Source organism: Nanorana parkeri, unplaced genomic scaffold (assembly GCF_000935625.1).
Source record: "Nanorana parkeri isolate BGI_ZX_2015 unplaced genomic scaffold, ASM93562v1 scaffold251, whole genome shotgun sequence".
NCBI classification, from domain to species: Eukaryota; Metazoa; Chordata; class Amphibia; order Anura; family Dicroglossidae; genus Nanorana; species Nanorana parkeri.
Window position 1 is genome coordinate 307022 of NW_017306519.1, and position 17142 is coordinate 324163.

The following is a 17142-nucleotide window of genomic DNA, read 5'->3' on the forward strand; positions in this document are numbered from 1 at the left end:
CAGCCACAAAATCTCTTGGGGTCTCTAGCAGAGAGATGATTTTACCTGGGGTCCCAGTTGCACCTTCTCACAGTAAGGCTGGCCATACGCTGTTAGAATTTCAGCCAAAATTCTTACAGTATGTGGTAGAGATGTTCAGATACCAAGTACTCAGTACAAGTGCAGATACTTTTCCTGCTCCAAGACTAGACTAGAGAAAAATTAAAAAGTTAGGAGGCAGCGGTCATTTTATAAGGACCACACGGAGCTCCTGGGATTTGCGCATCCCTGTTAAAATGTAGGATTTTATTTTTTTCATAACTATTTAATAGGGATGCACTGATACCATTTTTTCAAGTACAAGTACTGATACTTGTCCAAGTACTCACAGATACAAGTACTGATACATTTTTGTTTATTGTCATGTGATAGTTCTTCTAAAACAATACAGACTAATGATTTCAGAACAGTGGTGGAGCGCCAGAGCCAGGTCCCAGCTGCAACCCTGGTAGTCCTTGTGAAAATTCCAGGCATCGGCTCTGGTATCTGAACTGGTATCTAAACATGCCTAGTATGTGTGGCCCTGTCAGCTCGTCCAAAGTTGATTACGATTACCTAATTGACTGTTGTTGAAGGAGCCAGGGCGAAAGTTTTCAGCTGAACAGTGGCTGCAACCAATCATCTGAAGTCGCTGTTCATGTATTCTGAGAGCAGCTTGCACCAGCTGTCAGAATGCAAAGGCTGCAGCAGGAGATTCGTCCATCCAAGCTGTTTATCGTGGATGGAGGAATCTGTTCTATTTCCTTTTTCCAGCCCGCAGGCTAACTAAACAAATCTATCTTTTATGGCTGGTTTCAGAAAGTGATTTAGTTCACTAGTATCTGCCCATACCTAGAAATTCAGTCTTTGATAAGACAATCGGCACATTGTCACGTTGTTTGTGTTAGACAGAGTTGGGAATGGTTAGAATCTGTTTTTACTGCAGTCTGCCCTGCTGGGAAGATTCTACTGCACTTCCTTTATCAACAACAAATCTCCCCTGTGTGGACACATATAATGGCAAAACCCTTTTTCAGTAACATTGGGAGCGTTGGAGACCTCTTCTAGTTATTGTGGACGTGTCTTCCTGTCCTAGTGAAAACCGCTCCCCTCATTTCATGTACTGTTGCCACAGGGACACGAAGTGAGATGAAATCTCCCCAATGAGGTCCCATGCAGCAATAAAAAATTAACAAAATATTTACTCTTTTCAAGTCTGTACGAAGCTGAAAAAAAGTTTGGCTGGAGTTATGCTTTAAAGTAATATGTAATTACTTTTAGGATTTTTTTATTTCAATGCTGCTCTTTCAAACATTTGTTAATGCATTAAACATAGGAATTTATACAGGCCGGGTAGATTAGTCCCTACAATGGCCCTGCCTAATTGTTAACAGCTGGTAAGATCTCAGCCACACAGAGAGTGAATGGTTTTCATATACAGGTAGTTGTTAACCCAAATAAGTCTTTGGGTTATCTCACATTACATTGTGAGATGGAGTAGTGAAGCACAATCATCGTATGTCCAAGCTATTACTGCTTGATTTGTATTGTAACTCTCATGTCTTCCTTTTATTGTAAAGCACTGCCCAAACTGTTGGCACTATATAAATCCTGTATAATAATAGTAATTACTAGAAAGTACATGTAATGCTTTCTTTGCCCCTAGGCTGTAAATCTTCAAACTGCTTGGTGGATCTCGACAGTATTGTCGGGATCTGTCCCGGCTGCGGCGCTCTCAGTATATCGCTGGCAATAGCCCACTATATACTGAGCTTTGGGTCACAGGAAGAGGTTAGTATATGTCCTCCCATGACCCTAAAGAGAACTATGGGGAAAAACACTTACCCCATAGTTCTCTTTTAAGTTATTACCTTAGAAGCAATTATGAGTAGAACTTTGAGTGTGTTGTACATATGCTTCATAGTAACAATACAATGTTAAATGTTGCTACAGCTTCCTATTTGTGATTGAACACATGATGCCGCTGTGTATGGTCATCTCTTGGGTGTACTCGGTGGCGATGATGATCCAACACATTGTGGCAGAAAAGGAACATCGTCTGAAGGAGGTAAGTTATTCGAGATTGTGGCAAGAGTTTTATATGACCTCACATAATGTATGTGTTGTTTACCTGTGTGGTGTTTTCCATACAGTCAACAATTGGGATAACTGTTATTTAGTGATGTGTACTAACCTATAACAACCAATCAGAAAATATCTTTCATTGATCAGATGATGGTTAATTGAGGCAATATTAGGGCCAGCCTTTAGCATAGCATTCTAGCTGGAGCGCTTCTGCTACCTTCATAGAATTCTATGAGATGCTGGTAAGATTGGCAAATAAAGGTGATGGGTTGGGTTTTTAGATAGCTGGGGCATTGCGTGTTAGATCTTCCCATAACGATGTTCCTAGGTTTTGGTGGATACTTGGCACCTTCAGGTATGATTGTCCTCCACATAAAGAAACAGGAACTATGAGGCACCTAAATAATGCCCCTTGTTAGGCCATGCTCTTGGTTATTCCTATTACAAGAGTTTATTTAAAATGTATACTTTTATCCAGTGTCAATGGCAAAATGTGACTTGATTTACTTCTTTTGTCCTGCTTCCAGGTGATGAAGATGATGGGACTAAATAATGCTGTTCACTGGGTGGCTTGGTTCATCACAGGCTTTGTCCAGCTCTCTATCTCTGTGACAGCTCTGACTGGCATCTTGAAGTATGGCCAGGTCCTCAAACACAGCAATGTCTTTATCATCTGGCTCTTCCTCTCCATCTATGCCGTGGCTACCATCATGTTTTGGTGAGGAATGTCATGTGTGAGTTGACAACATGAAAAGGAGATCTGCATTAATACTACATGTAGAGTTACACTTTAAGGATTAGCTGTATCACATTTTATTTTTAAAGAACAGATGTACTTGAACAAATCTAATGCTAACCCATCCTTCTGAACTAATCTACACTAACACCCCCCACCCCTGCTGCTTAATTACTTCTGTAACAGTCGTGGGCATCTCTGATGTTTATCACTCTAAGAACTGGCTGCTCCCACACACTGAGCATAGACTTATATAAGGCCAAACTCCATGTATGTTTAGTCTCACAAGGTGCATGGGAACACTCAAAACTCCCAGGTAAACAGGAGCAGAATTGGAAATTAGAGAAGGGAGAACTCATTGTTTGGCATATAACAAGCTAGAGGCTGCTTCAGCCCACCGGGCTCCACCTATGCCGAAAAATACCACTTTTGGGTGCACTGATCATTTAACCCTAATGAGGTTAAAACAGATACTATTTTTTTCAGAGACGATAGTATGGACGGAGCCTGATGGCATTGGCTGTAGATGTGGTTTGCAGCAAAAGCCTACCACTACACATACACAAGCCCCAAATCATATCCAGACAGGGTGATGACCCTATATATCTACCCTCTGCATCTGCTATGTTGAAGCACATACATAATCAGCCTAGACGATAGGACCATTAGAATAAAAGTATTATCTCTGCTTTGTGCTGCAGTAGCTTATCTGTGTTTAATGCTGCAGACATGAACAGTTTCCTAACTGCCTACATGGCCATACATTGAGATGATGTATGAAAAGTGGAGTTTTATTTCATTTTGCAGTAATATCTGGTTCCACTTGTTGTGGTAACAAGGTTGTCCACTGTTGAGTGCTCTCAGTTTAGTTGCATAATTATTTCAATAATTTCATCAGTCTGGTCATGAGAAATACAGGAGGTGAACTAATTTGAAACAACCTTTATATTTATTGTTACCGATAGACATCACCGAATATGCTTTATATGAACCAGTTTAATATACACAATATAGCTTGGGTACTGGTAGATACTCATTATATCTTTCACTTTTTGCAGCTTCCTTGTGTCTGTTTTGTACTCCAAAGCAAAGCTGGCCTCCGCCTGTGGCGGAATCATCTACTTCCTGAGCTATGTCCCCTACATGTATGTAGCCATCAGAGAGGAGGTGGCCCATGATAAGATTACAGCCTTTGAAAAGTGCATTGCTGTAAGTATTTCCTATTTTGCCCATCATTCACTTCTCAGTTCTGCTATTGCACTCAGCGTGCCCCTATTTCCATCATGTAAATGAGCAATGTAGAAATAATGACTGCAGAAGCGAAACTTCAAAACAGATTTTTCTTTTTACTTTTGGATAGAGTGTGGAAGGGTTCAAATATCTGCTGTTTTTTTATTGCTGTCTGTGACAGTGGCTTAAAGAACGTCTTCACATTAACCCATGCAGTGGGGCTCCCCCCGCACTGCAAGGGTTAAGTGCACGTTTTAGTCTAAGGGTGAAAATAAAGAAAATATGCTTACTTGATCTTCGGTCCCGCCTGGCTGCTAGAACGGTCTGCACAGCTTCTTCTTCCCCCGGGCTCCGGCGGTCTAAGGACCCATGACATCAACGCGTATAATGCAGATCTATTAGATCTGAGGATATGGAGGGACATACCACAGCTGAAGTCAAGGGGGGAGAGATGAGTGCTGACGGCCGCAGGATCGAGGATCAGGTGAGTATATGTTCTTTCGCCCCTAAGGTTAAACAAGCACTTAACCCTTGCAGGGTTAATTTGAAAAAAGTTCTTTAAACCTGCCCCACTCTATACAAAACTAAAACAAATGTGGCTGGAGTTGGGCTTTAGCTAATCGATCTTTCTCTAGTTCCTCACATCCTCTACCAAGGCCAGCTTATTCAGCCTGAGAATAAGCTCACTCTACTAAGAGGTACAAGAAAAGAAAGGTAAAATATTAATTTAACGCCTCTGTCAGCTTTTATTGCCGGTTGTGTCTCCATTGAAGGGATTTACCCTCACTTCCTATTAGACAGGAAGTGATGGGAAATGTCTCAAATGGCAACACAGACAAAAACACATTTCTCTCATCCATTGAAGGACATTGTTTTTATAGGTAGTAAGAAACCAAGAGTTATACTGCCGCCTTCAGGCGAAATGTAGACCAGTCCCCTAGAGGCTATAACCTCTCCTATGTCACACCTGCCCAGTGACATTTAGTGTAAAAAGGAGAATTAATGTCCCCTCTTTCCGCTGTCATTTTTGCTTGACTTAATAGATTTTTCTATTATCAACATCTACTGATAGATTCCGGCTGTATATTGAAAATCCTGAAAGTCTCTCCAGTTAGATGATGAGCACAGGTTTTCCCAGTTTATTCAATATACTGGTGTTTTCTCTGTGATGGTCCTGCTGCTGATGTTGAGCCTCAATTTTTTTATTGCAATGACTAGGTAACTGGTGCATTCTCCTTTTATATGTGGCATGGCGCTGAATGCTAGCCTTGTTATGCCCTCTCTTTCTCTCTTTCTTCTGTACAGAACTGGGGGGAATGAAAAAACAAAGCCACTGATTTTGTATGGTAGAGCTGTGATCAAACTCTCCAGATTGCTGAAGCACCGGGTATTTTACCCTTGCTGTAACACTTATATGTTGAATAAAAAGTAGAAGATCAAATGTATTACTGTATATGCAGCCTGGCTGCATCATGCTGATAGATCGCGAGGGTTCATTGGACTGTAACTCTTCCCCACTCTATGCAAAACTACACTTAGCATGGAATGGACTGGCTACTTCAGATAAGATGCTAAATCTCTGTGAGGTCATGTTGGGAACTTGCAATGGACACCCAGGGAAACAGAGATAACAATGTGCAGAGAATGACATATATCTGAATGTTGTGCCGATGCTGACCAAGTCAATGGTACTTTCTCGATCACCCATTGAGGGACAAAGTTCTGAAGAATTCTGATATGTAGGGTTAAGTTGCTGCCTCCAGGAGAATTGGACACTTTGCAAAACATTTAAAAGCCTCCCACTTTAAGGGACATAACTAGGGATGCACTGATACCAGCTTTTCAGTATTGAGTGCGAGTACCGATATTTTTATTCCGGTGCTCTCCGATACCGAGTACCGATACTTCTGCTAGCATGGAGGCAACTTCCCGGCCAATCAGGAAGCTGGGCGGCGTGTCATTACCCGCTGCCCTGCTTGTTTATTGCCAAGGAAGCCGGCTCCATGCTGATTGGCCGGGAAGCAGGCTTGCCAGCCAATCAGCATGCAGCTGGTCAAACAGCATGGAGCAGGCCTCCCAGCCAATCAGGAAGCCGGGCGGTAAATCATTACACGCCACCCGGTTTCCTGATTGGCTGGGAAGCCGGCTCCATGTTCCCTTGCGGCACTGCCGCTCAGAGGAAATCTCCCTCTGACCGGAAGTTCCAGTATCGAGGGTAAGTGTCGGAGCATTTGGGTGAGTATGAGTACAATACTGATATTCTTATGGGTGCATCCCTAGACATAACCTCTTCCACCTCACATCTGCCAGTTTTGCTTTTGTCCTCATGAGAAGGAATGTGTCTTCTTCTGCTTTATTATTTTAGGGTTTTGTTCTTTGTTTCTTCATCGAGATTCTCTTATCTCGTTGATTTGTAGTTGATTCAGATAATAAATATCCAGATAAAATTAAATCTTGGAAGTTTCTTTAGCTATTTAAAAAAAATGGTAGATTCATGCTGGATAAGTTAAGTCCTGGAGGTTTTTCCAGTTGTCCTGAAGAAAGGTGCTTTCTGGTCTCAGCACTTATGCTTCATCCTGAGGTGGTCCTGTGTACCTGCTTTCATCATTGTATGGTCAGGCCAGAATTATCTTGGGATTCCTGTTCTTATGTTTGGAATGGAACCATGGACCTGTGAATGATAACTAATTAAAAAAAAAAAATTATATATATAAATTATATATGTATGTATTTATTATATATTTAACCAATGTTTTTCCCTTTTTAATTTACTTGGGCTGTGCCTTTTATGTGGAGTTTGACTGACTTTATTACATTTTTCCACCATGTCTTTAAGAGACCAGGACAAGGCATTAACTATTCCTGTTGATGATACTCCTGTTTGTTGGCTACAGCTTCCTTTAGATGTCTGAGACATTTCTTTGTCTTTATTATGTGAAAAGGTTGTTCAGCTTCAAGATTCACTATTCCTAAGTGGATTTGTCAGGTTGTCATTCAAGCTTGAGTTGAGGGATAAGGTAACTTCTTCTGTTTCTGCTGATTCTACTAGGGCACTTAAAACCTTAATGCGCATTTCACAATCAGGTTTCTGTTACTCAAATTTGAAAGGCTGTAAATTGGTCTTCTGTTCACACTTTTGCAAAGTTTATTAAGCGTGATGCTTCTGCCTCCTCTGATGCTGGTTTTGGCAGAAACATTCTTCAGGCAGCTGTTTAAGTATTTTTGGCAGTTCCTTTTTCTGTTTTTAAACTGGTTCTTTTAGTTTTTGTGGTGGCCACCTCTCGTGGGACTGCTTTCGGATGTCACCACATCACAGAATTCTTCATAGCTATGTCTCTCAATGGGTCATCAAGAAAATAGGATTTTTTTCGTACAGTAAAATCCTATTCTCGGAGCCCATCGAGGGACGCAGCTTCACAGCTTCTTCCCCTCATTTCGTTTCATATTGGTTGTGACAACTGACAGCTGAGCGGGGTTATGTCCTTAAAGTACCAGGCGTCTAAATGTTTTGCCTATTGTCCAATTGTCCTGGAGGCAGCAGCATAACCCTACATCTCAAAATTTCTTCAGAGCGGTGTCCCTCAATGGACTCCGAGAAAAGAATTTTACTGTAAGAACAACATCCTATTTTTATTCTGTATACACTCCACTCCTAGGTAAGACCTTGCAGTTTACAAGAGACACTTGCCAAAGGCTGTGATGATATTACCATATGGACTGTTGTTATGGAAAAATGGTTCTATAATATTTTCAGTCTGCTAAAGCCTTTCATTGTCGTGTTCTCTCCTACACAGTCTCTCATGTCTACAACAGCCTTCGGCCTTGGCTCAAAGTACTTTGCACTCTATGAGGTGGCCGGAGTTGGCATACAGTGGAAAACCCTCAGTCAGTCCCCGGTGGAAGGAGATGACTTCAATCTCATGTTGTCTATGATGATGCTCATTATAGATGCAGTGGTGTATGGCGTTCTGACCTGGTACATTGAAGCTGTTCATCCAGGTAAAAAGTGGGCTCATTGTCAAGTATTTTTACCTGGGTTGCATTTATTTTTTATTTATTATACTAGCCAGCGAAAGTGGATCTAACTAAAACTGTATTGTAATGTGCTAATGAAAGCATGAGACAATGAAAGGCCAATGAGCCTGTCAAAATTTTTTTTTTTTTTATCTAATCCATGGAAGCTTCACCACTGGGATACACAGTATATAGAAACTCATAAATTTAGAGCAACATTACCTGGAAGTTATTCCATGCCTTTTTTAAGCTGGACATACATGTTATCTGTACAATCTCCTTTAGTTTTAAGGCTAAACGTCAGACAATTTGATAATGCTCAGCTAAAATACATATATGTGAACTGTCATATCTGCCAAGGGATTTGTAATTTTGTCCAGTTATTTTTATGATTATTACAGTTTTGCCAGGAGGGTGACACCACTTTCTCTGTTAGAGTAAAGGAATTCAGGGGTGTCACTTCCCCTTCCACAACCTCCTGATTGGATAGTTATTGAGTATCAAGCATGAAGGTCTACATGACTGGATATAATTTGAACACATTGAGGGGAATTTATCAAAACTGGAGCAGACAAAATCTGAAGCAGCTGTGCACAGTGGCCAATCAGCTTGTCTCTTTCATTTTCAAATCTTAATTGAACAAACTGAAAAGAGAAGCTGATGTGTTGCCATTGGCAACTGCTCCAGCTTTTGTCTGCTCCAGTTTTGATAAATTCCCTTCATTGTTTATGTAAGCCAACATAATTGTTTGAAAATCAAAAGGAGAAATTACAGAACTTGAAAAATCAAATTGTAATGTATGTGGCCAGCCTTGAAGGTGCAGTCAGGGGTGTATCTACTGCAAGGCAAACTAGGCATTTGCCTAGGGTGGCACTTTCCAGGGCGCAAACAGAAAATGCTGCCCCAAACCAATGAGGCGGACAGGGCCGGACTTGCCTTTGGGCATTCTGGGCACTTGCCCAGTGGGCCGAGGCTGGGCGGCACAGAATTAGGCAGCGGCGGCTGCCTAATTTGGCAAACTAGGCGGCCGCAAGTTCCTATGAGCGGTTGCCTAATTAGAGAGCTGCCTGGTGGAGGGGAGGGCCCAGTGAGTTGCAGTTTGGCTGGCTTTGTACAGGAGGTGGAGGAGAAGCAGTGGGTGGCTCGGGGCTGGCCACAGCATGTGATTTGATGGCGTGATGTCCCATAATCAGGCTTGGGGACTACAATGTATTCTGTTGGTACTGATGGCATTTCGGGCTGCAGGTAAGAGGAGCAGCACATTTATGCAGGGAAAGGGGCTATGCACAGTCCTCCTGAGACCCTGCACAGGCCACCATAAACCTTGCACAGCTCTCCTGAGACCCCGTATGTGCTGTATCCAGTGACTGAAAGGTTGTGCAAAATCTCCTAAACAGGATGGGGTGGGGCAATTTAGATTGAGGGGGGTGCCTGAGTTTAGTCTTGCCTAGGGCAGCACAAAACCAAAAAACACCACTGGGTGCAGTGATTCATGACATAGCTAGACTGTCGCAGCGTATCTGAAGACCTCTCGTATATAGCAAATATGACAAACAGGGAAAATGGCAAGCGGCTTAGTCAGCCAACATGGGAGATGCACATTGGAAGGGCAGCTCAAGGGAGTGTGCAATGCTGAATTTCACAGCATTCAGCTAACTAGCTAGGGAAAGGGAAGCTAAAATGTAATAAGAGTTTCTTTGTTTGCCTTGTTAGTGTTTAGCAAAGGGTTAGAATCAGGTTTTAAGTTGAACTGCAGTTAGACCAAAAAAAAAGCATCACTTAACACACTTTTGTATTCATTAAGTAAAATGTATATGCATAGAATACTGAAAAGGATTTCTTGTATTATAGGGATGTACGGTCTCCCCCGGCCCTGGTACTTCCCATTTCAGCGATCTTACTGGCTCGGGAGTGGGCGAATAGAAACATGGGAGTGGTCATGGCCCTGGTCCCGGCCTACTCGTCTTAGCATCATGGAAGAAGACCAAGCCTGTGCTATGGAGAGTCGCCGTCATGGTAAGAGAAACATGAATTACCTTCCATCATAGTAATATTAAAAGGAAAACCGTAAACTAAGTCATTGATTGGTACATCTAGTTGTCATGTAGAGCTGGATTATTGAGTTTACCTCTTGCATATTATAGTTATATTCATGTTTCTGTTCTGACAAATTTCCCTGTTAAATCCACAGTTGGTTTTGAGGAAGGTAAAAATTATTCTGAATCCTAATCGAGTTTGCTCCAAACAGGGAAGACCTTCTTCCCTGATCCATAACTCCCTGGATCAACATTTTACACAAAGTAGACTTGAGTGCGACTTCCTCCATGCCATATAAAGATGTTTTGTAGTAGGCACTATTAGCTTAAAATAAACCGGGGGGTGGGGAGGAAGCCAGGGAGCCATTGCCGACCTCCACCTGAAAATGCAGGCTGCCTGCATATTATACTGACGCTCATCAGTGCTCAGTCATTGACACATAAGTTGTATACAGATTAGAAAAGTCAGGAAAATAATTCTGATGTGCAAAGCAGTTCAACGGTTTAGGGTACTAATCAAGTCCTTGGTCAGCAAGGCATCCAGCAAATAGCATTTTCAGAAGGAGAAAACAGCAATGATTGCCTCTGCGTTTCCTTCAGCACAGGTTTATTATAACTTTTTTTGCTTTACGTAAGAGCCGATTTTACACTTATTTCCACTTGTAGAGGAGACCCGGGGCATTGAAGAAGAGCCCAGTCATTTGCCTTTGGTTGTGTGCATTGACAAGCTGACCAAAATATACAAGACTGGGAAGAAACTGGCACTAAACAAGCTGAGCCTAAATCTGCACGAGAACCAAGTGGTGTCTTTCTTAGGCCATAACGGAGCAGGAAAAACCACCACCATGTAAGTCAGGCAAATGTTCTCTCTACTGCCTAACCATTACTTTGAAAGAGTGAATAGTATTATATCATTGTTCCCCTGACAGGTCTATACTAACCGGCCTCTTCCCCCCATCCTCCGGATCAGCCACCATTTACGGACATGACATTCGCACAGAGATGAATGAAATCAGGAAGAGTTTAGGAATGTGTCCTCAGCATAATGTGCTGTTTGACAAGTTGACAGTTGAAGAACACCTATGGTTCTACTCTCGGCTGAAAGGGATGGAAGAGGAAGCAATACGCAAGGAGATGGACAAGTATGTATTGACAGATTCAGCTGCAAGCAACTGACCTGATCTGTGAATATTTATATAACACACTTTAGCCTAGATTAACAAAAGCATTGTATATGCACTGTATTTAATTACTAAATGTTTGTTTAATTCTGAACTCCTGGTAAACCACTAAATACACTATTGAAATTCATATAACACAGCTATTTTAGCTGTAAAGGGATTTGTATTAGACTTGTGCGCCGTCAAAAAATTAGTTCTGTTTCATTTCGGAATATCCGTTATTTCGTATTTCGTAATTCGTAACTGAACTCAATTCGGATTCGTACGAAGTCTTTCTATAAACGAACAGGGGAGAAGGAGGTTCACAATAAGTAACAACTGTATAAACTATATGAATTCAGCTCCTGGGTTTCAAAACATGTAATCAAAACAACACTATCCCCTTAGCAAAGAAATCCCACATTGGGAGCTGTCAGCTGAACAAGTAACTCAATGAGGGTATAATGTATCAAAAATAGTATTTTGAATTAACATGGAGGTAGTACAAATCATAAATCACCTAATACACAACATTTAAAATCTTTAAAAGGCTTCCCTTGAATAGCCCAAGTATTGGATTAATTGGGTTAATTCACCTTTCTGTGACTGGATAGTGAAAGAGTAGCATCTCCCACTCTTAAGTGCTGCAGTATGGGGGATCGCAGGAGGTTTAAAGAGAACTATGGCCCAACCTTTTTTTGCCATAGTTCTCTTTAGGGTCACAGGAGGACATTTACTAATAGAGGAATTCATATCTCTGTTCACCTCGTCTTGCAATTTACACAGCCCTGATGCTGTGTAAATTGCGGCTATATGTGCTATATATACGAACAGCGCAGAGCAGCCTGCAGCCAGGATGGATCCCGACTGCCTGATTGACAGCTGGCTCTGCCTCTGTTAGCCCAGCTGTGCCCATCCCCTCCCCTGTCCGTTCCTCCAGTCAGCGCTGGAGGAAACGATCAGCAGTATGTGATTGCTCAGTTCTCGATCAATAGAGCCGACAGCTTCAGTGTCACATGTCGGCTCTAATTATGGGGACGAGTGTATTTTATTCTCCCCATAATTCTCCTTTTAATTCAAGTCAAATTTAGGAACTTACACCATTTTTTTTTTTTTTAAACACATTTATTTTTTAAATATATCAATGTTGTTTTTATGATCAGTAGAAATAGTCACCTTTTTATAAGAATAATTATTACAATATTCTAAGACAGCATAGGACCAGGAGAAGAAGTAAATGTTTTGTGTAAACGGTTGTTACTAATGGCGCAGAAAGTTGTTACCCTACAGGCTTCAATAATAAAAATTTCAGTACATATATTAAAAGATAGCATTCAAATGTGCTTTTAGAGAGGATTAGAAGCTTTTCCATGGATGGTGAACTTGTCTCTGTTGGGAGGTTTGCACGAATACAGGTCATTGTTTGAATGACTGCAAAAGGTTCAGCTTTTACCAACATTATAAGTGGGTATGCCTTATATTACTTTAGGATGATTGAGGACTTGGAATTATCCAACAAACGACACTGCTTAGTTCAGACACTTTCCGGAGGAATGAAGAGAAAGCTGTCCGTCGCCATTGCTTTTGTCGGAGGTTCAAAAGCCGTCATTTTGGATGAGCCGACCGCTGGTGTTGATCCATATGCAAGAAGGGCGATCTGGGATCTTATTCTGAAATATAAACAAGGTAGCCATCAGACGCTCAATCTCCTATTTTGTTATTGTCAATTGAACTGTAACTTACAGATATCCTGTAATCCGCAGGCCACACAATTCTTCTTTCAACGCATCACATGGATGAGGCCGATTTGCTAGGTGACCGCATCGCCATTATTTCCCATGGAAAGCTAAAATGCTGTGGATCACCGCTGTTTCTGAAAAGCACTTACGGGGATGGCTACAAATTGACTGTAGTCAAGAAACAGAGCAGCCCAGGTCAGTAACAAACAGAACGTGAGGTGGGTGGGAGGTCATTGTGAAAGAAGACTGCGCAGGATTAACATTTAAGATGTAACACCAGCAAAAAAAAAAAATTCTGTGGATTGCAGGAGTAAGATTTCAAACGTCTGTCAGGTTTTTATTGTTGCCTGTGTGTCTGCTGGGGAGATTTTCCACCACTTCCTGTCCCAATGAAGGGAATCAGTGCACTAGGAAGGGAGTGAAAATATCCCAGGCAGGAACACAAAGAGCAGTAAAATAGCTTGGTGGTTCTAACCCTTCCCTGTGTTGATAAGATGTGTGTCCCTTGTTAATTACCACCATGTATTCATGTTCCTGCTAAAACTGTCTAGTACACATGGTGACTGGATGAAACTCCGAAATAGGCTGGATATAAAACAAGCTGATAAACTGGAATAAGTAAACGTTACTTTTAATAGATCCTAAAACCTGAATGAGATGCTCCAATTGAGATCAAAGACAATTGCTGACCCTATCAGATTGGTAAGTTGGCAGCAGTGTTGACGGGTAGAAGTTCATCTACGATAAATTAGTCAAAAACTGGAGCAGACAGAATCCGGAACAGTTGCCCATAGTAACCAATCAGCTTCTCTCTTTAGTATGTTCAGGTAAGCTTTGAAATTGAAAGATAGATGCTAATTGGTTACTATGGGCAACTGCTCCAGAATCTGTCTGCTCAAGTTATCATAAATCCCCCCATTGCCTTTAATGTTGCTTCTAGTTGGGGTTACCCTTGAAGGTATTCATTCCTGTTATGCACATACAGTATCTTGGCCTGCTTTAGGAAGGATGCCTAGAAGTGTATTTCTTTTTCTTGTCCCTTATCCTCTACCCTCTACTCTGTACTTTGCAGATATTAGGCATACGCCCACTTCGTGTATCAGCCCCTGCTCGGAGTCTAGAGTGACTCAGTTCATTAAGAAGTATGTGGCCTCCTGCTTGCTGGTCTCCGACACAAATACAGAGTTGTCTTACATCCTCCCCAGCGAATCGGTTAGGAAAGGCTGCTTTGAACGTCTCTTCCAGGTAAATATTTTTCTGTATTTAAAATACAGACATATTATGCCAATGCTTACAGAACTTTGTCCAAGTCCCTACCCCACTTGTAAAAGTTTTTATGGCAAAATTGCTAAGGTGCCTGTTACCCTACAAATTTGTGTCCAAATTATGGGAGAAAACCAGAGCAGCTGTAGAAGACCCACAGAAAAAAAGAGCAGAGCATACAGCCCTAGTACAAATATTGTCCTTGATGGAATGCAGGGGTCTTTAGTAGACTGGGGAAGAGTATTAAAGTAAGCCAGTGGAGCGCATAGAGGTTTACTTAACTTACTAATTCCCCAGCTATAGGGCCGGCTCACACTATGAAGTCCGCGTTCCAGTGTGTTCGGGTTCAAGCACTATTTTTGCAGATCGCAATGGACCGGAACGCAGGTACTTACTTTCCGGGTGCGGGGGGCGTGGCTGCGGTGCCCTTGACTTCAAAGCACCGCCACGCCCCCTCCCGGCCATGAACGCAGGGAGCAGGTTGGCTTGCGTTCCAGAGGCCGAACGCACTGGAACACGGACTTTGTGGTGTGAACCAGCCCTTGTGAAAACTTAGCTGTGAGCACAGCTGTACTTGGCTGGGATTCAATTGAAGTAGTCAGCCTCAAAAGCTTCAGTTGTGCTGACTTCTAGTGATGGGCTCGGGCGCGCAGGGCCAATCACATGCAATGAGACATTTTCGATCTCTGCAGCTGCGGACCGGGAAAATGTCTCAGTGCCTGTGATTGGCCCTGCGCGTTGACGGCTTCCTGTTGGGGGTTTGGCGCGAGGCGCTTGCGAACACGCCCGAGCCCATCACTACTGACTACTTTGATTCAAATAATGTTTAGGGGCCGGAAGTTGTCAGCTAGCGATACCATGGCACTCACAGTGGGGTTTTACCAGCACTATATCTCAGGGACAACAGCATAAGAGACAGCACAGTTGACATGTTCTTTCTTTCCATAGTCCTCAGCTAAAATAAACCCCTAGATTAGCTCCTTAATCGTTCTATCATTTGAAAATATTCCAGGAAGAAATAAAAAAAAAAAGAGTCCATACACATATAAACATAAACTAATAATGCCTTTAGACCCCACTCCCCTTCTCCTTATTATTTTTTTACTTTACTTTTAGGGGCTTTGGGAAAATATTTTACATACAGACCCCTGATATTTCCCTTTTAAAATAGAAAAAGAGATTGAGAACACAGAGTCCTCAATCTCTTTTTCTGTATCCCCTGTTATCAATGAACAGGAATCCTCTATGAGTGTTCCTGTTCATTCAAAACTTGAGAACATTGTGTGTTTACTATAACTACGAACTATGAATGAACAGAAGGTGATGTAGACCACTTCCCATTCATTCATAATTGAGGATATAGTACACATACCATGTCCTCAATTATGTACAAACACTCAGCGATCACTGATCACTGAGTGTTTGCACTTGCTCTCCTCTCTGACACGCTGTCACAGGAGGCTGAGCAGGGAGGAGAGCCCAGCCTCCTGTGACAGCGCGGGCTGTCTCAGCCCCCACACCGCTCTGCCGGACTGTGATAGATAGCGCTCTCCTCCCGCAGCGCTCAGCCGGCTGTCACTTTCTTTCCTCCCCGCTGAGACACAGAGCAGCACCCAACGGGGAGGAAAGAAATCAGGGATGCGCCGATGTATCGGCAGGAAAATGGCACTTTCAGGCATTTAGCCAAAAGTGCTATTTGCGGCCGATATGTTTCGGCGGCCGATATATATTGGTGCATCCCTAAAAAAAAACATAAACTATATAAACTTTCAAGGAACATGCTGCTTAGAACTATTTGCATACTAAATTGGATAAATATCATGATCTCAACATTATTTTGGAAAGTATAAAAACATTTCTGTGAAAGGGACACTATATATCAGCTTCGTATACTTCTAACAGTCATAAGCATAGTAAAGAATTAAAAAAAAACACCTTTGTCTACAACTTCCCCTCAGAGAAAATGTTAATAGGTTATATTTAAGGATCTGATGAGATCACCTATTAAAAACCGTAATAAAGTTTTTGTTTACAGTGCATCTAATGGCTTCTATGTGTCTTGTAGCACCTGGATCAAAGTCTTGATGAGCTGAACTTAACCAGCTTTGGGCTGATGGACACAACTTTAGAAGAAGTGTTCCTTAAAGTGTCTGAAGAGGACCAGTCTCTAGAGAACAGCGATGCAGGTTGGGATTCATCTGTTTTAGGGACACATTCTGTTTCATGATGCATGATCCTTCTCATCTCCTTCTGCATCTCTACTTCTAGATATGAAAGAATCCAAGAAGGACACATTGAGATCAACCCTCCAGCCAGACGGCAATACCGAACCTTCACTACTGACTGATGTTCTCGACAAGCCTGAAGTGGAGCTGAATAACTTTGTAGCTGGGAATTTCCCTAGCCAATCGCCTGGCTCTCTGCGCTCTGGCTCCTCTTCTTCTGTAGGTTCTGTGCGTGGTGAAGAAGGTGGAGCCTATGCTGAGTTCTATGGTGACTACTCACCTTTGTTTGATAACTCTCAGGATGTAGAAAGCCTCAGCCTACATGGTAAGTGGTGAAAACTTTATCAGTTCCGTCTCCTTTACAATAATAGGCCAATATTGTGGCAATAAAGATAGACACACTTGTTACAATCTTTTCCTACATTTTAACTTGCATGTGAAGATTATCCTAAAGCTATCCATACACCTAAAGATTATCTGCAGACTTTCTATGGTCAGATGGAAAAAGTGCAACAGATTCCTCCATCTACGCTAAACTGTGTGAATAGAGGAATCTCCCACTGGGCCAAGTTTCAGTATCTTGCACGGCGGCCCCAGTGGCTCTCAAAATACCTGAACAATGCCTGCAACCAATCA

General features: G+C 42.1%; 1 protein-coding gene across 1 annotated transcript in view; it reads left to right on the forward strand.

Moving 5' to 3' along the window:
* ABCA2 (ATP binding cassette subfamily A member 2) overlaps positions 1–17142 on the forward strand; it is a 140642-nt gene that overhangs the window by 92778 nt on the left and 30722 nt on the right. The window contains exons 17-28 of the mRNA XM_018556764.1: positions 1972–2086; positions 2631–2821; positions 3898–4048; positions 7864–8068; positions 9935–10099; positions 10786–10966; positions 11049–11261; positions 12769–12965; positions 13043–13213; positions 14091–14263; positions 16347–16467; positions 16550–16831. Of these exons, the coding sequence (XP_018412266.1) occupies positions 1972–2086; positions 2631–2821; positions 3898–4048; positions 7864–8068; positions 9935–10099; positions 10786–10966; positions 11049–11261; positions 12769–12965; positions 13043–13213; positions 14091–14263; positions 16347–16467; positions 16550–16831 (2165 nt within the window). The remainder of the gene's footprint in view (positions 1–1971; positions 2087–2630; positions 2822–3897; positions 4049–7863; positions 8069–9934; positions 10100–10785; positions 10967–11048; positions 11262–12768; positions 12966–13042; positions 13214–14090; positions 14264–16346; positions 16468–16549; positions 16832–17142) is intronic.